General features: G+C 43.0%; 1 protein-coding gene across 2 annotated transcripts; it reads right to left on the bottom strand.

Moving 5' to 3' along the window:
- Positions 1-707: 707 nt before the first annotated feature.
- LOC147895579 (stellacyanin-like) lies at positions 708-9,232 on the bottom strand. Of its 2 annotated transcripts, none has more exons than XM_087384116.1 (3): positions 9,042-9,232; positions 1,501-1,815; positions 708-1,299 (listed from the first exon to the last, which is right to left on the bottom strand). In XM_087384116.1, the coding sequence occupies exons 2-3, from the start codon at positions 1,712-1,714 to the stop codon at positions 998-1,000; spliced, it is 516 nt and encodes a 171-aa protein (XP_087240242.1). In that variant the 5' UTR covers positions 1,715-1,815; positions 9,042-9,232; the 3' UTR covers positions 708-997. The 2 variants fall into 2 exon arrangements, with proteins under 2 accessions (XP_087240242.1, XP_087240243.1); XM_087384117.1 differs by having other exon boundaries at positions 1,513-1,815.
- Between the last annotated feature and the right edge of the window lie 7,861 nt (positions 9,233-17,093).

Here is a 17,093-nt window from a genome sequence, read left to right as displayed (position 1 = left end):
TAAGAGAATCACTTCTTTAGCTAGACACAATGCCTTCTTCAATACCCTAATGCATTTTTGAATGTGATAACAAGGCATTGTTAAATTTATTAATTCAAAGTTCAATATTCTTTCATTACTATTAATTTATTGTTCAATATTCTTTTTGCCTTTCCATGAGGTAGGTCTAAGTGAAGGCGATTAGGAAGAAGCGAAAAATGACCATTTTTTATTTTTGAAAAATCATGATTTATTTTATGATCCATTTGCTATTTTCTTCTCTACAAATCCTCCATATTTTTAGCCTCTCTCTCTCTCTCTTTCTCTCTCTCTCTCTCTCTCTCTCTCTCTCTCGCTTGAATGATTTATTATCATTCACCTTGTTTTATACTGCATAGTTCCATATTCTTCAATTACTATTAATTTATTGCACACTTCTTGTTCAATATTCATCAATTACTATCAATTTATTGCAGACTTCTTGTGCTGCTCATTTCCAAGCTACTATCGAAAGAGTCAACTTTGATAAAAGAATTCTTTCGATCACAAATCACATCCAGCAAGCTTTAACCCTCCCTGAAATCAAGTTCAAAGATTTGAAGGCTTCCCAATGTTTTAAATCTTTTACGGTTTTCAGAATGTCGCACATAATCACAAATTATACCCATACAAAATTAGACCTTGCCCATCAGGTTTAAAGACTTCCCTCATTTTTACGCCTTGTACGATTTGAAGCGCGATAGATACAAGGACTATAATTTTGTATGTTTATCACACTTAGCCAAAAAATCGTGTAACCATCAAGAATCTGCCTGGTAGTGTGCGGTCCCGGACAAGGGACATTCAGAAAGGTAGACAGTCTGGCTGATGACATGCTAGAATCAAATGTAAGCTCTTAAAAATGCACAGGGCTGACTTGCAAGTCGCTTTCATAGGACAATGGGCTTGAACAACAAAGTTCCTACTTCACAGTCAACTAACCAATGTAGGTATGCATAAAGCTAATATCCGTCCTGTTCTACATTAGGATAGTTGCGATTCCCAAAACCATTGCCATCAGAGCCATTGCAAATGATGCTGAAATGTGGAGTGACATGCTGTTCCCATCTTGTTGAGGATTAACATATACTGCAAATTTCATACCATTTATACAATCATCCAAGCCAGTAGAAATAAAATAGTAGAAGCCAACCTGTTCAAATATAAATATCGTCATCCCCTCAGTGTGGACTGACCCAATGGGTCTGGCAACGTTGCATACTTGATAGTCTTTTCCACTGACTTGGGCAACTGTGTGCGAGTTGTTACTGTAGATGAACACTGCACCCAGCCGATTTTGCATTAAAAGCAATGTATGTGGATAAAACGCATGCAGGTACGCCCACCCAGACACAAACACAAGTGAGCACACGGCATGTACACAAGCATGCACCTGCATGACATTGCATGCAGGTACACAAAAATCATATGCACACTCACATGTAGAAAGTTACACACATGCTCGGTGAGGGAAGGGCGTACCAAGGCTATCACCTACATAAAAATTCTTGGTTGATTCTGCCCAAGATTGATAATTCAAATCATTAAGTTCATCAGGTAAAGCCCACAGATGGGTAGGACCTCCGACCTCATACTGCATGCCTAATGCCACTCCCAAAAGCGCTACAAAAATAGGAGCAATGATCCTGACACTTTTGTTGACAGTTGGGGTAAGCTTGGAGATCCTGTCCTCCATCTTTCTCTTTCTTGATCCAGCTCTATGGTTATTTGATACCGTTTAGTTGTCATCGCTCGATTGTTGAGCCTAAGCATTCATAAGAAGGCTCCATCTCAAATCTGCAGTAGTATGCACAAAATAACAAGCTTAGCTATAGGCAGAAGTCCCACGTTGCTATATTTAAACATTGTTTACTTAGCAACCATCTTCATACTATAATGATCTTGAAAATTTCACTCAGGAGGCATTAAGACTAATGATTAAAAAGAAATTACACTTTTGAAAGTGCAGGTGTCAATAAACAGAACTGTCTCAACTTAGATTAGTAGGTCTGGTCATCCATTAACCAAATGAAATTCGCATGATCTGCATCCTCATTCTGAATCTCTCTGCGAGTCAGTAGCCATCCTAGCCTGACCGGGGGATTATTCTTATAAGTTCTATGGTCTCCAATTCTTTCCAACCTTTGGAACAAGGAAGTCTGGCAGGGCTGAATAATACATTACCCATTCAAGTCTTCACCATGTACAGTGGATCTGTGTTTTTTAAAAGCATGAGAGTACCAATGAACCATAAAGACAGACTATAGGCTACAAATCCATATGTAGACCCAGCTGACAACAACTAAATCCAGGTCTACATAATATCCAGCACATTAGCATATATTTTGGATGGCCAGCCACCATCTGTCTTATCAGAAGCAGCACCTATCAAGAAATGCAAGCCCATAACACATTTTATGGAAGTGGTAGAAGAATGCACCCAAATTCATACAGCCATTTGCACTGACATCCTGGTGGTGTAGGACAAACTCACATCATGAGAAATAGACCATACCAATTGTTCTCCAAGTTGGTTCTTCCAAGTTCGTTAGTTTACACCCAAAAGGAAAGTATTCTACAAGTCTGGAATAATGCATTTCAGAAACGTTTAGTGGCCTCGTCAGGTTTCCTGATAATGGTCACAGAATTTGTCACCCACAGCATAAAACCCTGTTAAGGCAAGGGAATTCCCTTGAGGCAATGAAAAAGGAGGGGGGAAATCCACCGTGTTTTTTTAAATGGGAAAGATACTGAATCACTAGATAAAAGGTTACATGCATTTGCAAAAGAAACTCCAAGGGTCTGTAGAGTAAAAGTCAGATTAATTTCCACTGAGAAGGTTGATTCAGACCACATATATAGAAAAACAGTTGACTACAAAAATACACATCCAAAAAAGGAATGCATTGAATCAGACAAAGCAATGAAACACTGAAACATTGCACCAAGCATGCTGACTTGCCAGGCAACTACCCTCACTTATACCACCTAGATAGACATTTCCTGATTGATTTCGCCCAAAAATGCCCAACATTGTTAGCTTGAATCATTAAAATTAGAGTCCACAGCCTGATGTTAATGCCAAAACCAATCACATGAGCTGACTGCCTTATTAGCGTATACACAAGTGCAACCAATGTAAGCTTTCTCTTTTCAGTTTACTGCTGCACGTGTCATGAGAACATAAGACTAGGCATCGTAGCATGCCAGAACCATATATAATCTGGATACTACAGTGCAAGAGTAGACAGTGCCCATCACATTCTTCAGGTCTTGCAGTAGATACATGGAGGGCTGTCTTCTGAACTCTCTAGGATCGTGCCGTTTGCCAAGACCATGCATATCATGTTATCATCAGTTGTACCACTCTAACCCCTCTTCAGTACTATGCAAAAGAGACACCTGGCCTTCATCTGTACTCGATTGGGCCTGAGCAAGAGCTCCTCAGGCTGCCTTGCGGCCATTCTCAAATCCCCAGACCTCTGCCTCCCCTGCAGGCTGATCTGCGCCCTCTCCCATTTTTTGTATTGTGCCAGCACTCTTAGGCTTTCCTTTCCACCTTCAGCTGGTCTTGCGTCATTTCGCAAAGTCCAGAATTGTTCAATTGCTTGTGGGCAACTTCAAGGCCCCCCCCCCCCGCTTTGTCCCTTTTCTCGCATCTAATGCTCATGTCCAGCCCTTCTAGGTCATACTTCTGCACCCCCCCTGTGCCCCCTTTTGTGCCCTGCTCTACTGTTTTTATTTCCACCATTCTCTAGCTCCATGGGCCTTTTGGGCTTCTTTAGCTGTCAACGGGAAGCTGGGTTATATGAACAAAGGCCATAGCATCTTTCCAGGCCTTTTGAGCAGCCAGAAGACACCAAGGCTCCTTGTAATCCTGACAACCTCCCTATAGCCCCTTTTTTTCCCCCTTTCTTTTTCCTCTTCCTTTTCTCTCCCTCCTTTGCCTGTCTTCTTCCTCGCTTCCCCTTTTCACCTTTTGCTTGCTAGCAACCAAGGGTTTGTGCTTATATTCAAGAAGCATCGAAGACTTCAAGTCGTTCATTTTGGACAGAGAATTTGGAGGTTGACCCCCAGCATCCTCAAATTTCTCCACCATTTGAATCATGCCTTCACTAGAGGATGAAAAGCTGATTGAGGAATGCAGTGTAAGAGCTAACAAGTAGAGGAGTGGTAGGGTGTACTGTTGGTCTCACCCCCACTCGACAACAGGTTTAGGAGTGGGTTTAGGCAATCCTTGTATTGGAGGGTAAGTGCAATTATCTACGGAGAGGACGCTTCAGTTCATGAACATAGAGACAGCCCAGAACTTGCTCCAAGGAGCACAATCCACTTGGGTTCATAGATGGTTTTCTTCATCCCGGGGTACCATAGTTTCGCTATAGATGACATGGACGCTCAACACGAGGTTCCAAAGTCCCCTATCACATTGAGGTTCCCAGGTTTGCCACAAAAGTACTGAAGTTCTCCATCAATTGACGGTCGCTTTTGTATTATCCTAGAGTCACCCACATCAACGATTTTGGTTCTGATGGGATGATGGGGTGCCGAAGGTCCACTAGTTGGTAGAGAATCCGACTGCCCTCTCCTCAAACGTTATGTTGTAGACCCTGAGTGGAAGGTTGATTGGTCAGTGGGCAGAGTACATAGGACTCACCCTGGACAGGAGGGAGAAACTCAACCCCATCAACAGCCAACGAACCCCTAGCATTCTACATGACCGCCATCGCTTGTGATTCTAGACCAAAGGGCTGCCTGCAGGGCAAGGTTTGGATCCCAGTCAAGAACCTTTAAAAAAGGAGATATGCAGCAAAGAATGTTCAAAGGAGGTAGTGTGCACATGACCAAATGGACACCGATCCCCCAAAGGAGATCAAGAGAAGTAGGTAGTAGAGTCAATGGAGAGCTGAAATGCACCTTTGCCCATCGCCATGGAAGAAAGGTGCTGCAAGATTAGTTCAAGGATTGAATCATACATATGTCTGGTCACTTAGCTTGGCCTTACAGGTCAGTCTCTATGGACATCATGTATGGGGACAGGGCTGACTATGAGCTTTGTTGTGCCCCAGATATGCCATAGGTTTGAGAGACTGTTGATTTCTATCAGTTTGGATGCAGATTTACAGCCGCAGGGCAGTGCATGCTAGCCACAGAACCATATGGCTTAAAAGTTCGCGGTTGTCCTCTTGCACAATAACGCACAAGTATGGATTACTCGCCCGAGGCCCTCCAAACCTCCTTCAACGGTTACTAGGCTGGAAGGCTTCGAGCACGCCCCAAGTTCAAGAAGCACGACCCCCCTCTCCTCCCCATCAGCTAGACAATAGTGAGTTGAAACGTTGTGACTCAGCCTCTAACCCTGGCAATGTGCCCTGGCTAGACCCTCTCCTACCCTACATAAATACACTGAGAAAGGATGGAAATGCTACACCTCTCTCTAGGCGGGCACACCCAATAGAAGCCCTCTCGTCATAACTGATAGACAGGAGATGACACCCCCTCTCAACTCCTGGATGTCAAACCATGCCTAGGGAGCTGGAGTAATTCCTAAACCTCTGAAGAAGCTTTGTGTCTAGTGTCGAGCGGGCCTCCTCACTATAAAAACTCAAATTTGTGTATCATCATTTGCCAGCCAATCCTGTACACTTCGTGTACTAACAATAGGTGATAACCAAGAGTTGAAACATATAGAACCTCCTCTATCATCAAGAACTATCTGTAACCTGCCCTCATTTTCAACCACTACAGTAGAATTATCACCAATGCATACATCACCTGACCGCAACCGAAAGTCCTGGATCTCTTCTTGAGATGTGTCATGTGCCTGGAAACACCACTATTCACAATCTACTCTCGAGACGCACCATCAATGTGACCTGCCCCCTTTGAACTTGAAGAAGATGGAACTCCTTGTGTCCGCGATCTCCACATGTACGAATGTTGGGGTTGTCGCAGCTGTTGATGACAAACTAGGACCCTATTTGTGGCTTCATAGAGGGCACTTATTTCAATAGTGACCCCTCTCGCCCCACAGTGATTACATGACCAATTCGTGTTCAAGGCCTCGCAGTCCGCATCGGACTTCTTTTCAAAAGACTTTCCTTTTCCTTACTATTGTTGGTTCTCCCCCTTGTTCCTACCGGGCTGCTAAGGTTAAGATCCTCATGTGACTCGATGAAAAACGACGTGGTAGGATGGTTTCTGTACTAAGATACAATGATCTAAAAATAGCACACAGAGGGGCTCACAGTCCACAGCTAGGCACCATCCAGGCTGCTAGGTGGTGGTAGGTTGAGCACACCAATTTGTATCCGAGTCAGCCTATTTTGGAGCTTTCTATAATATATGTTATGGATGTTCTACTCCACGTACATGCTGTTAAGTATGTGTCCGTGGTTTACTTCAGTAACACTTGCGTACACAAGAGATAGAGTGAGATTTGTTTTATGCTTTGTGTGAACCCTCCGATAAGGTGTTCCTCACTCCGCACTATCCAAAGAAGAACGGGAGAACCTTACTCGGTCATGTATCGATTCTAAAATTGTCAAACTTTGCCTCTAACACATCAAATAACTCTATGCAAAGCTTTAGGCTTTTCATCAGTGTGAGATACCTTCTTCAAAAACTTCCTTGCCTTTGCTTGCATTTTAAACTTCTTGTTCCTTCGCAAAGCTTTTTGGGAATTGAGAAAGCTTGATGCAAACTTTGTGATGAAGCTCTTCTACTTCAGTTTTGAAGCATTTTGACAGATTCAAACACTGGGATTTAATGTAAACAGCCAATTGGGTGCATGAACAGTATCAATCCTCATTTAATCCAGTTGCTGAACCCACATGACCTCCACCTTTGCAGAACTGCTAGAAGGGCTGACATTTGACGTTGGTTACTCTTTGGAGCCATCTTGAGCTTCACCCAAACCAAGCAACCCAAAGCCTATAGAATGCTCATTGTGAAGAACCAATAGAGATGTGATACAACAAGGGGGCACATGATGTGCTCAACAGCGCTGCCTTTTTAACTTTTATGGAGTAGATCGATAGTTGATGGGGGGGGGCGGGGCTGAGGGGGGAGAGAGAGAGAGAGAGAGAGAGAGAGAGAGAGAGAGAGACTAAGAATAAAAAGAGTTAATGGAGGGGATGAGTGTCCAGAATTGATTGGCAGGATGGGATTTGCGTTGAAAAGTGATTGGGAGGACGTTTTTCTAAAACAGTGTTAGTAGAGCGTTGCCTTTCAGGCAGCACTAACAAACTACCCAATTGCAAACACCCCCCCCCCCCAATGCAAACATCACACCACCAACATGACCTACTCATCCCTCCACACCAATGCCCTAGTGAATACAACAAGTTTACCCTTCACCTTTACCAAACCAAAATAAAATGACAGAATACAACAAGTTTACCCTTCACCTTTACCAAACCAAAATAAAATGACAGACTAATACTATTCCTTTTCACATAAGGATGATAACATAGCTCAAGAAAGCTAAAAAATATAAGCAAACGGAGCTAAGCATAATGCTACGTTAAGCAAGGTTATCAAGCATGCTCCAAGCCACAAATTCTACAAATGTCTCGTATTCCCGTCATATCTGCCAATGCTGATTCGAGATCTACTGAATTTTGCCTCTCCATAATCTGCTTTGCTTGGTGCATAAATTTGTGCCCAAAGTGATACAAATTTCTGAGAGACCTTGCATGTTGCTCTACTCCCCATGCTGGAAATAGAACCAGCCTGACATAATCAGAGCATTGAGAGTGCATAACAGCTGCATACAATGAAGCTCCAAATATTGATGGCAAATCTGCCAACAACCAATGTCCAAACTCTTCTAGCACTGGCTGAATGTTGTCTTGCACCAGATATTTTCAACAATGATGCCTGGAGTATGCTTTTATGCCTTCAGGTAACTCGCAAATCTACCCTCATTTCTATTTACATGCTCCTAAAGAGTTCTTCAAAGATGGTTCAAAGCCCCTGCCTTTCTTCCTCTCAAATTTCTCTCTTTATGAATTTACAGCCCCAAAGGATTATGGTTTTAATATGTCCAGCCAAAAATAGCTTTCCACCCAACTCCAGTTCAGAAATTGATGTAAAATACCGACTAAAGTAGATATTGGATTTAAACGTCCTATTTCTTGCGTCGTCAAATAAGCTAACTGGACAAAATCCCAATTTCTGATACGAATGTTTGAATTGGAATCATGCGGCCAGTGTGGACTCCTCGGATTTTCGGGAACCATAATTCAGAATTAACCTTGCAAGAAACATAGGAAAGTTAAACATTTAATAGCACTGAAAGTAGCAGAAATTATCCATGCAGCAGCCACACACGGCTGCTTGACTCGAATCTTTGCAAAGAACTCAATCCTTACAAAGCTGCTTCAGCCACAAATGAATTCAATTCGGAACGCCACCCAATGAAGGTTTCTATCCCTTCGTTCTTTTGCACCATCATGAGGCAGTTGGCATTGACCATTTGGATCTTTAATGAGCGCGCCCTCTCTCGCACTGCGAGCGTCTGTCTCCTCCGATTGCTTGATGCTATTTGACACTCATTCTTGCACCTTCTTAGGGGATGCATACTCGCATTCCAGTTCCGACTCTCATGTGACTCCATGACCGTGAATTGCCACGTCAACCTTTGAAATTGGATATATGACACTGTGAGCAGCTTAGAGGCGGTAACGAGCTTGCCTCCTCCCCCTAGCCTCCTCTCCTCCCTGCTCCAGGCTTCTTATCCAGAGTTGCAGGGTAACAGGAGTCTCACACACCAGTTCTTGAGAATGCCCAACGTTTTTGTGGGCATAGGAGTTCATCAGGTGGTGTGCGGATGTTTTCAAAGCTCTGAGCTGTGTCCGTCAGTTTGCAGCAGGGAAGTTCTACAGTGCAAACGTCATATCCCATCAGGTCTGTTTCAAAGCGTAGCTTATCGAATCCCGAAATTATCAAAAAACCCGTTAGCATTTCAGCAAACGAACATTGAAACCAAGGCATAAACCGCAAGGCAAAGTTGAATGGACCTTTGTCATCGATGATCCAAGGAAAACCATCGATATCTAACACGAAGCAGATTGGTGGATGAGGCAACGAGGAGTTAATGGAAGGTCATGTGTAACAAATTCATTTCAGGCAAACTTGTTTAACCACCTCCAGTCCCTCGGTAAGTTAGGCTCGGTTCACACCACCTGGTCGCTATCTCCTCCAACCACTACACATTCATACGTTAGTGACACAAATTAACAGCCTCAAGACCCCAGGTATTATATACGACCACACTCGAGCCATTTCTATTTCCTAGGTTGTATGTCAATCTCAAGAGATTTCATGAATTTGATGAAACAAAATCAAACAAGAGGCACTCATGCCAGCTCCAACAAGAAAAAATAGGTTTTCCTACTCACATCTCTCAAAAGAGGGAGACGGGGCGAGAAGGGAGGGGAGAGGGAGACAAAGGGGCAATGCAGGACTGAGTGGAGGGAGAGGACTCAAGGGAGCTTTTCCAATGTTAAATTCACGGGTGTCCACTTTAGACGGGACTCAAGGGAGCTTTTCTAATGTTAAATTCATTAGATGTCCGCTTTAGATGGGTACGAAAATGGCAAGATTCTTAGTCTGCCCCTAGCGGGGCATTGTTAACAAATGCATAAAATAGGTCCCTGATTTATTAGCAATAATGACTTCAAGTTAAACAAGGTGGGGATCCCACAAGGAGGGGCCCACTAGACCATGATGGTAGGGATGAAGTTGTCATTGTACAATGCCCTATGTTATACATGCATAGACAATGGAGTGGTCTATCCAATAAGCATGCGATATCCCAGTTCGAATGTTTGTCTGTTCTATGCCGCTCCAAATGTGGTCCAAGTGGGACCCATGCATTGTTGTTGGTTGTTGTAGTTGCAGGTGTAGGTTGAGTTTTTTCATCATTCTTTCCAGATTTGTTGAGTTTGGTGACTGCCTACCCATGTCTTTGTTGAAGTCGCCTAACAATATTGTGCAGCAGGCTAGCTTTCTTGTGTTTATTATTATGTTTTCAATGTATCCTAGGAATAGATTGCATTTTTTAGATGGCGGCCTCTAGATTTGGAACCTTCTATTCCGAATGGTTGTGTCGACTCTTGTTCCTTGTTCCATGAATGTATTAACATCGCGCATTGGCAAGTGTTGCAGCAGTAGCATGCATTGGCCTGAGTGAGAGTAATTTTCAACGACATTGAATCCTAAGAGGGCGAGCTGGCGGTGGTTTCTTGTTTTGGTTTCTTGCAGGCAAACAATGTCGAAGTCCACAATTTGTCTTGTCTCTTTAATAACTAGAATGTATTTCGGCAATGATCTTGTGTTTAGTGATGTGATCAAAATGTTTCGATTTCCTTGCTGTCGATTTTGTGGATGAGCTAGAATCTTCCAAGGGGCGTTGGTGGCGAGTCTCTTCATTTCCTTTTGCACATCATTGTCAACGTGAAAATTCTCATGCTAGAGGTTCTCTAATAAGTACAAACTCTAAATGTCTTTGACATGTGATAGCGCTTTGTATGTCAATCCGTGCCCACGAACTCCCTTTGGGGAAAATGCAAGTCGTTGTAATGTGAGCCCCTGGGCTCTACGTATTGTCCTTGCTACTGTTGGTTGAATAGGAAATTGCTCTCAAGTAAGGATATTTATTTTTGATGGCCCTATTTGGATGTCCTTCACGATCCTGAAGATAGGTGTCCATTGCGGTACAATACACTCCTCGTAAGCGTCAATGTTATTCTATCGAGCTTACAACCCGATATCTTTGGAAGGGAAAATTATCCACACAACGTCCCTCCCCACGGGTGTTGATGCTGTCAATGAAAACCCCATCAACCCCGTTAACCAAGCCATCTTGTCGGTCAATGTTGTCAGAGCATAGCTCGACTAGCATAGCCTCTTTTATTTCAATTTTGGTATGCAGACTGCATGTGTTTTTTGATCTTCTAGCACCTTGCTTATATTGTACGTTGCGTTTGGGAAATGGACTTTAGCGAGAAGGATGTGCTTTTTTCCTTTGCATAATTGCATTACCATGTCATTGTGTTTTTTCGTCCAGGAGTTTGTGCAGTATAGGTGTGGCAGCATATGGTCAAGTGGGACAGGACGGACGCATCTTTTATGTATGTACTCTATTTTCTCCATTGTGTCATCACACTTTCTAAATGAGTTGAGGATGTTAATAAATGTGTTGTTCTCTAGAGTTGGTGCATGTTGACTTGTGCGGTAAGATGCCTACATAGGCCCTGGGGGGATCTTCCTATTTTTTATTGATTGTCGATGACTAAAGTAAGAAGATGTGGGTGTACTTTCTTCGTGAAAAGGCTCAAGCTTTTGGTAAATTTAAAGAATGGCTATAGCTTGTTGAAAATGAAACAGGGAGAAAAGTGAAGAAAATCAGATCGAATGGTGGTGGTGAGTTTGTTTCTACAAAGTTTGGAGATTTTTTCAAGAGCAAAGGGATCAAGCGACAAACAATGACACCACATACGCCTCAGCAAAATTCGGTTGTTGAACACCGAATGCAGACCATGGTGGAGATGGGGAGGTGTATGTTGAAAGGTGCTGGACTGCCAAACCACTTTTGGGCTGAGGCTATCAATACTGCGGTTTACATCCTTAATCGCAGCTATACAAAGGCTCAAAGGTAAAACACCACATGAGGCTTACAGCGGTAAGAAGCCATCTATCTCCCACTTTAGAACATTTGGGTGTGAATGCTATGTGCATGTACCAGACAAAGAGACAAACAAGCTACAACCAAAAAGCACCAAATGTATCTTCTTAGGCTATTGTGATGAGAAGAAAGCCTATAAGTTGTATGACCAAGAGGCAAAGAAGATCATAGCGAGCCGCGATGTGGTCTTCAAGGAGCAGCCACATGTAGTGGAGGTAGAGAAGAGCTCTTCCACTTTATCATCAAGCGAAGAGGTAATTCACTATGGACCTGTCCCAAGAGCTATAAAGGAGGAGGAAATTATCAGATGATGAAGGTATAAGTCACCAACCTATTGTTACACCACCGAAAAAGCCATTGCCGTGATGGGTAAGGCAGCTCTACGACCATGATAACCAAATGCCTATTTTTGTTGAGCAGCATGCAAATGGACCAAGGTGGTCTCAGAGAATCGAGGAGCAAAGGAGGGCTTTTGCTCACATAGTCAATATGGCCTTGATGGCTGAGATTATTGCAGAAGTAAAGGAGCCTACGAGTTTGGAAAAATGCTATGCAAGTAGAATATGACAGCATCATGAAGAATGAAACTTGGGAGCTAGTAGATCGACCACCTAACAGAAAGCTTATTGGCACCAAGTGGGTTTGGAAGGTAAAGTACAAGGCCGATGGGACTTTGGAAAAGTACGAAGCCAGATTGGTTGCACAAGGATTTTCTAAGGTTGAAGGGTTTTATTTTCAGGAGTCTTTCACTCCGACTGCCAGAATGACCACTATTCGCACAGTACTATCGGTGGCTGCTCATAAAAAGTGGCCAATTTATCAAATGGATGTTAAATCAGCATTCTTGAATGGTGACCTCAAGGAGGAGGTGTACGTGGCTCAACCACCTGGGTTTGAGGCCCCCCATTCTGAGAACAAGGTATGTAAGCTGAAGAAGGCTCTATACGGGTTGAAACAGGCCCCAAGAGCATGGTACCAATGGATAGACAAATTCTTTCATAAATTAAACTTCAAAAGATGTGCCTCAGATGCTAACTTGTATGTGTACACGAAAGGTGGAAAAACTGCTATTATTGTTCTATATGTGGATGATCTCCTTGTTACAGGTGACTATGAAGACATGATCCATTAGACTAGAAAGGCATTGAGCATGGAGTTTGAGATGACAGACTTAGGCTTGATGCACTACTGTTTGGGAACTGAAGTCTAGCAAGAGCCAGGCAAGATCTTCATCTCTCAGCAAAAATATGCAAGGGAGATCTTGAAGGCATTTGGTATGTCCGAGTGCAAGGAGATAGCTATACCTATGGAGGTAAATGCGAGGTTGTCTATGGAGGATGCCTCACCACCAGCAGACATGGGGAGGTACAGGAAGTTGGTCGACAGTCTCATCCATCTGTGCAACACCAGACTGGACATCAGTTTTGCTATTGACATTTTGAGCAGGCTCTCCAATAAGCCCCGGGAGAATCATTGGAATGTAGGGATGTGGGTGCTCAGGTATGTGAAGGGCACTCTTGATTATGGCATCACCTATGGTACGGGCACTTCCTTGGCTGAGCATTGTGACTCAGATTGGGCTGGAGATGTTGATTCTAGGAAATCAGTTTCTGGATATTGTTTCTCTTTAGGTTCAGGTATCTTATCTTGGATTAGTTAGAAACAACCAACAGTGGCATTGTCTTCTACCGAGGCTGAGTACAAGGTAGCATGTTTTGCTGCATGTGAAGCAGTGTGGCTAAGGAGGATCTTATGGCACATGGGAGTGCAAGAGGATGAGGCAATTGTGCTGAGGTGCGACAATCAAAGTTGCATGGCCATTGCAAAAAATCCAGTGTTTCATGTGCGCACAAAACATATAGAGATTCAATATCACTATGTGCATGATTTGATCGAGGATGGGATAGTGGAATTGGTCTACTGTCCAATAGACCAAAATGGAGTAGATATCTTCACCAAGGCACTCGGGAAGGATCAGCTTCAGGGTCATCTTTAGAGACTCGCATTGGGCCGAGAAGGTAGTTCACCTATGGGTGGACATTGAGGGGGGGTGTTAGATATGCTCGATGCCCCACCCTCATGGTAACCACCAATGGTCCAAGGTGCTCAAGTTGTAAGGCCCCCATACGAGGAGAAGCCATGTGTGAGCCCGGGACACTGGATGGATCCTAACTTGCATGTCACATGAGGTCAATCAATGAGACTGTTGATGGTAGAAAGGTGATTGTGTGGGAGCCCCTTATTCTTGCTGGGGCTTGGGGGGTCCCAAGGGGGCCGCTGGCCCTCCTAGTGGGGGTTCGGGGGCAGGAGCTCTCGAGGCGATGATATAGGGAATATTCCTTGAATATTCCATGGATGACTAGTGGGTTCCACCGACTAGGTTGACTGGTCGGCTCCACCAACTAGGTCGACTGGTTGACTCCATCGACTACGTTGATCCTTCTACCACCCTCATAGCTATAAAGAGGCGACCTCCCCAATCCATTGTATTAGATCAGTTCAGATCATATCAGATCTTCTAGCTAGTAGCTCTTCACCTAGTATCTGTCTAGATCGCCATCTAAGCTCACTGTGGGAGCACACGGGTGGATGGAGCCATCATCTGTACTACATCAGTATTGAGAAAAAGTTTGTTCCTCTCCAGTTTGCTGTGTACTCTATATTCTTTGTTCAGTTTCTGTTCCGCTGTGCCGTGTAATTTAACAAGTTCTAGCACTGGCACCACTGTCTTATAGAAGAAGAATGGGCCCATGCTATATGGTTCTAGCAAGCATTTTTTTAATGACAGTTATGAGCCTCTTTGGGAGGTGATGGCATATGAGTGGGCTACCGGCACCTTTGACAATGCGGTTATGACTTTGGCTTACAAACAACAGTGGGCCTAGCAGAGTAGAGAGGTGCTATTGTGCACAATTTGATTAATAAGCAGCCCCCAAACATGTCTCAATCACCGTCCTATTTTGTCCAACTTCTCTGCTTGGTGAAAAAATTACTCAGAAATCCTCTCATAAAAGCAAAGACATAATTTCAACCATATTAAGCAACTTTGCTAGCCTTCATACGAAAAGTGGATTATGCCCAATAGCAAGGTGGTATTTCAATATGACATCAAGTTTGAGTCTCAAGCCTAGATGCACCCAGATTTGGGTGAGTTAGTTCGTAAATGGATTAATGCTTGAGACATGGCCCCAATAGTCTCACCAATTAAATATCCATGGTATATACCCATGGAAATTGAGTAGTAAATATTGGGACCCCCATGGGCTACTCAATCACAAGCGATGCCACCGATGATGATGACTAGTCCTGCATAAGCAATTGTTGAGGTACAAGATGTCTTGGCTACCAAGGAGGAGCTAATGTGGTGAAGATGGCCACAGGTACCCACTCTAAAGAGAAATTACTAGAGATGAGCTATGAGGACACAACTCAACATAAGTCAAGGTGAGTGTTAACTCACTAGTTAATAGGAAGCTCGAGACTAGCATAGCATCAAAGAACTCAGTACATGTGAGCTCACGTGGAGACCAAGCTGGCAACAGTGGAGGAATTTGACGAATTCATATCCACAGATCAAGGAGAGACACTAGATACAAAGTGCTATGGGTCCTTAAGAAGGCAAATATATGAGGCTATGATACAATTGAGTTAAACCAATTTGAGTTCACAATAACAAAGACAAGATTTAAAAGTTTGGCTTCAACATTTTAGAATGGATATTCATTTAATGCTTCTACAAAAACAAGGCATACAAGTTACATAATGAGGTAGCTAGGATCATGTTTTACACTCAAAATGTTATCTTGGAACAAAGCCAAAGAAAAGTACATGCCATCACAACCTTGAGCATGTATTAGTTTTAAAGGTATTATTTATAAAGAGCTATCACAATCTAAGGATATAATTAATGAAATAGGAGATGCAACAATACAAGAGATGTATGAGGATCGTACAACTCAATGTGACACCAATATATATGAATATATAAAGAGCTATCACAATCTAAGGATATAATTAATGAAACAGGAGATGCAACAATACAAGAGATGTATGAGGATCGTATAACTCAATGTGACACCAACCCATTTTAAAGGGTCCCTTCCTTGGACATGACCAACCCCTACTATGATCTTGGGGTTATAACACTTCTTAATAAGCTTTCCAGCTTTGTGGACATCTTGGGTCCTTTTTTGGCTATGCCAAGACGTTCCTTCATGTCAAAATATTCATACCATTTGAACACCACTTGTCCAATTACTTTTTAGGTGTAGGAGGAGGAAATCCCTCAAGTAGCTTATTTTATTTGCCCCTACTTGGGTTGGGACTATTGTACATATACTTTTAACTCTTTAATATGAAGGGTGTCCCTTTTTTCTATTTCAAGTATGGGAGTCATGACATCCATCAAAATATAACATCCTTGCTGATTATGAGCTTTTCTTCTGCATATTATGTAATCTATAAGCTTTTTTTGTTTTGCATAACTATTTGTTGTCTCTGTTTTACCCAAGTGTAGGTTCCGAGGGTGTTGGTCACACCTACAGTCGTGTCGTTGCTCATTGTAGCATAGGTGTTCACAAGTGTAGCATAAGTCCTCGAGTCTTGTTCTGGTGAGAGGTGTAGGCTAAAGCATGGAAAGCAGATCTCATGCACGCATGAATGAGAAAGAGGGCTTGATTATAACAATTAATGAAGGCTCTCACCTCCACGGGAGTTCAAGGGTTTAGACATAGTTCGAAGGGGAAACAAGGTTGAGAGAACTGACTAGGAGTTCCAGGGTTCAAAGGGGATTGCAGGGTTTAGGAGGAGTCCAAGATTGAGTGGAGAGCTGGTATCTACACAAAGAGGAGGGACCTTTTGGGTCTCTACACAAAGTGCAGGGACTTTTTGGGTCTCTACACAAAGTGGAGGGACCTCCGAAAGTGTAGGCTTTTAGTATTTCTCTCTCTAGATCCTGATTTTGCAAGTATGATTGGATCTTTTCTAGAGAGGATTTTGGCTATCCTCATCCTTTAAGATTTATCATACTATCTTTCAGACCCAAGATATTACAAGTGGAGCTTCGCTACTACTCTACACACACAATGCTCTCATAGTTGTTGTCCTAGACTGCACTTTATGCCCTTGTTGCCATAGGGTTAACAACTAAATTAATGGTGGAGCTTTGCCGCTACTCTACACACACAATGCTCTCATAGTTGTTGTCCTAGACTGCACTTATGGCCCTTGTTGCCATAAATAGGACTTGTTTATGCACCTCAGATTTGGATGAAGACTAGCCCCTGCATACTTTCGCGAGCTTTCTTCGGCCCTCGATGCTCTTCAAGAATGCAACCTCCCATCAATAAGCACCATGGAGGAAATCACAATTGAAGAAGCAATA

The sequence above is a fragment of the Dipteris shenzhenensis genome, chromosome 13 (assembly GCF_047967505.1).
Source record: "Dipteris shenzhenensis isolate YYH24624 ecotype China chromosome 13, Dip_SZ_1.0, whole genome shotgun sequence".
Classification (NCBI taxonomy): domain Eukaryota; kingdom Viridiplantae; phylum Streptophyta; class Polypodiopsida; order Gleicheniales; family Dipteridaceae; genus Dipteris; species Dipteris shenzhenensis.
Note: the sequence above shows the minus strand (reverse complement) of the source record. Positions and strands in the feature narration are given on the sequence as shown.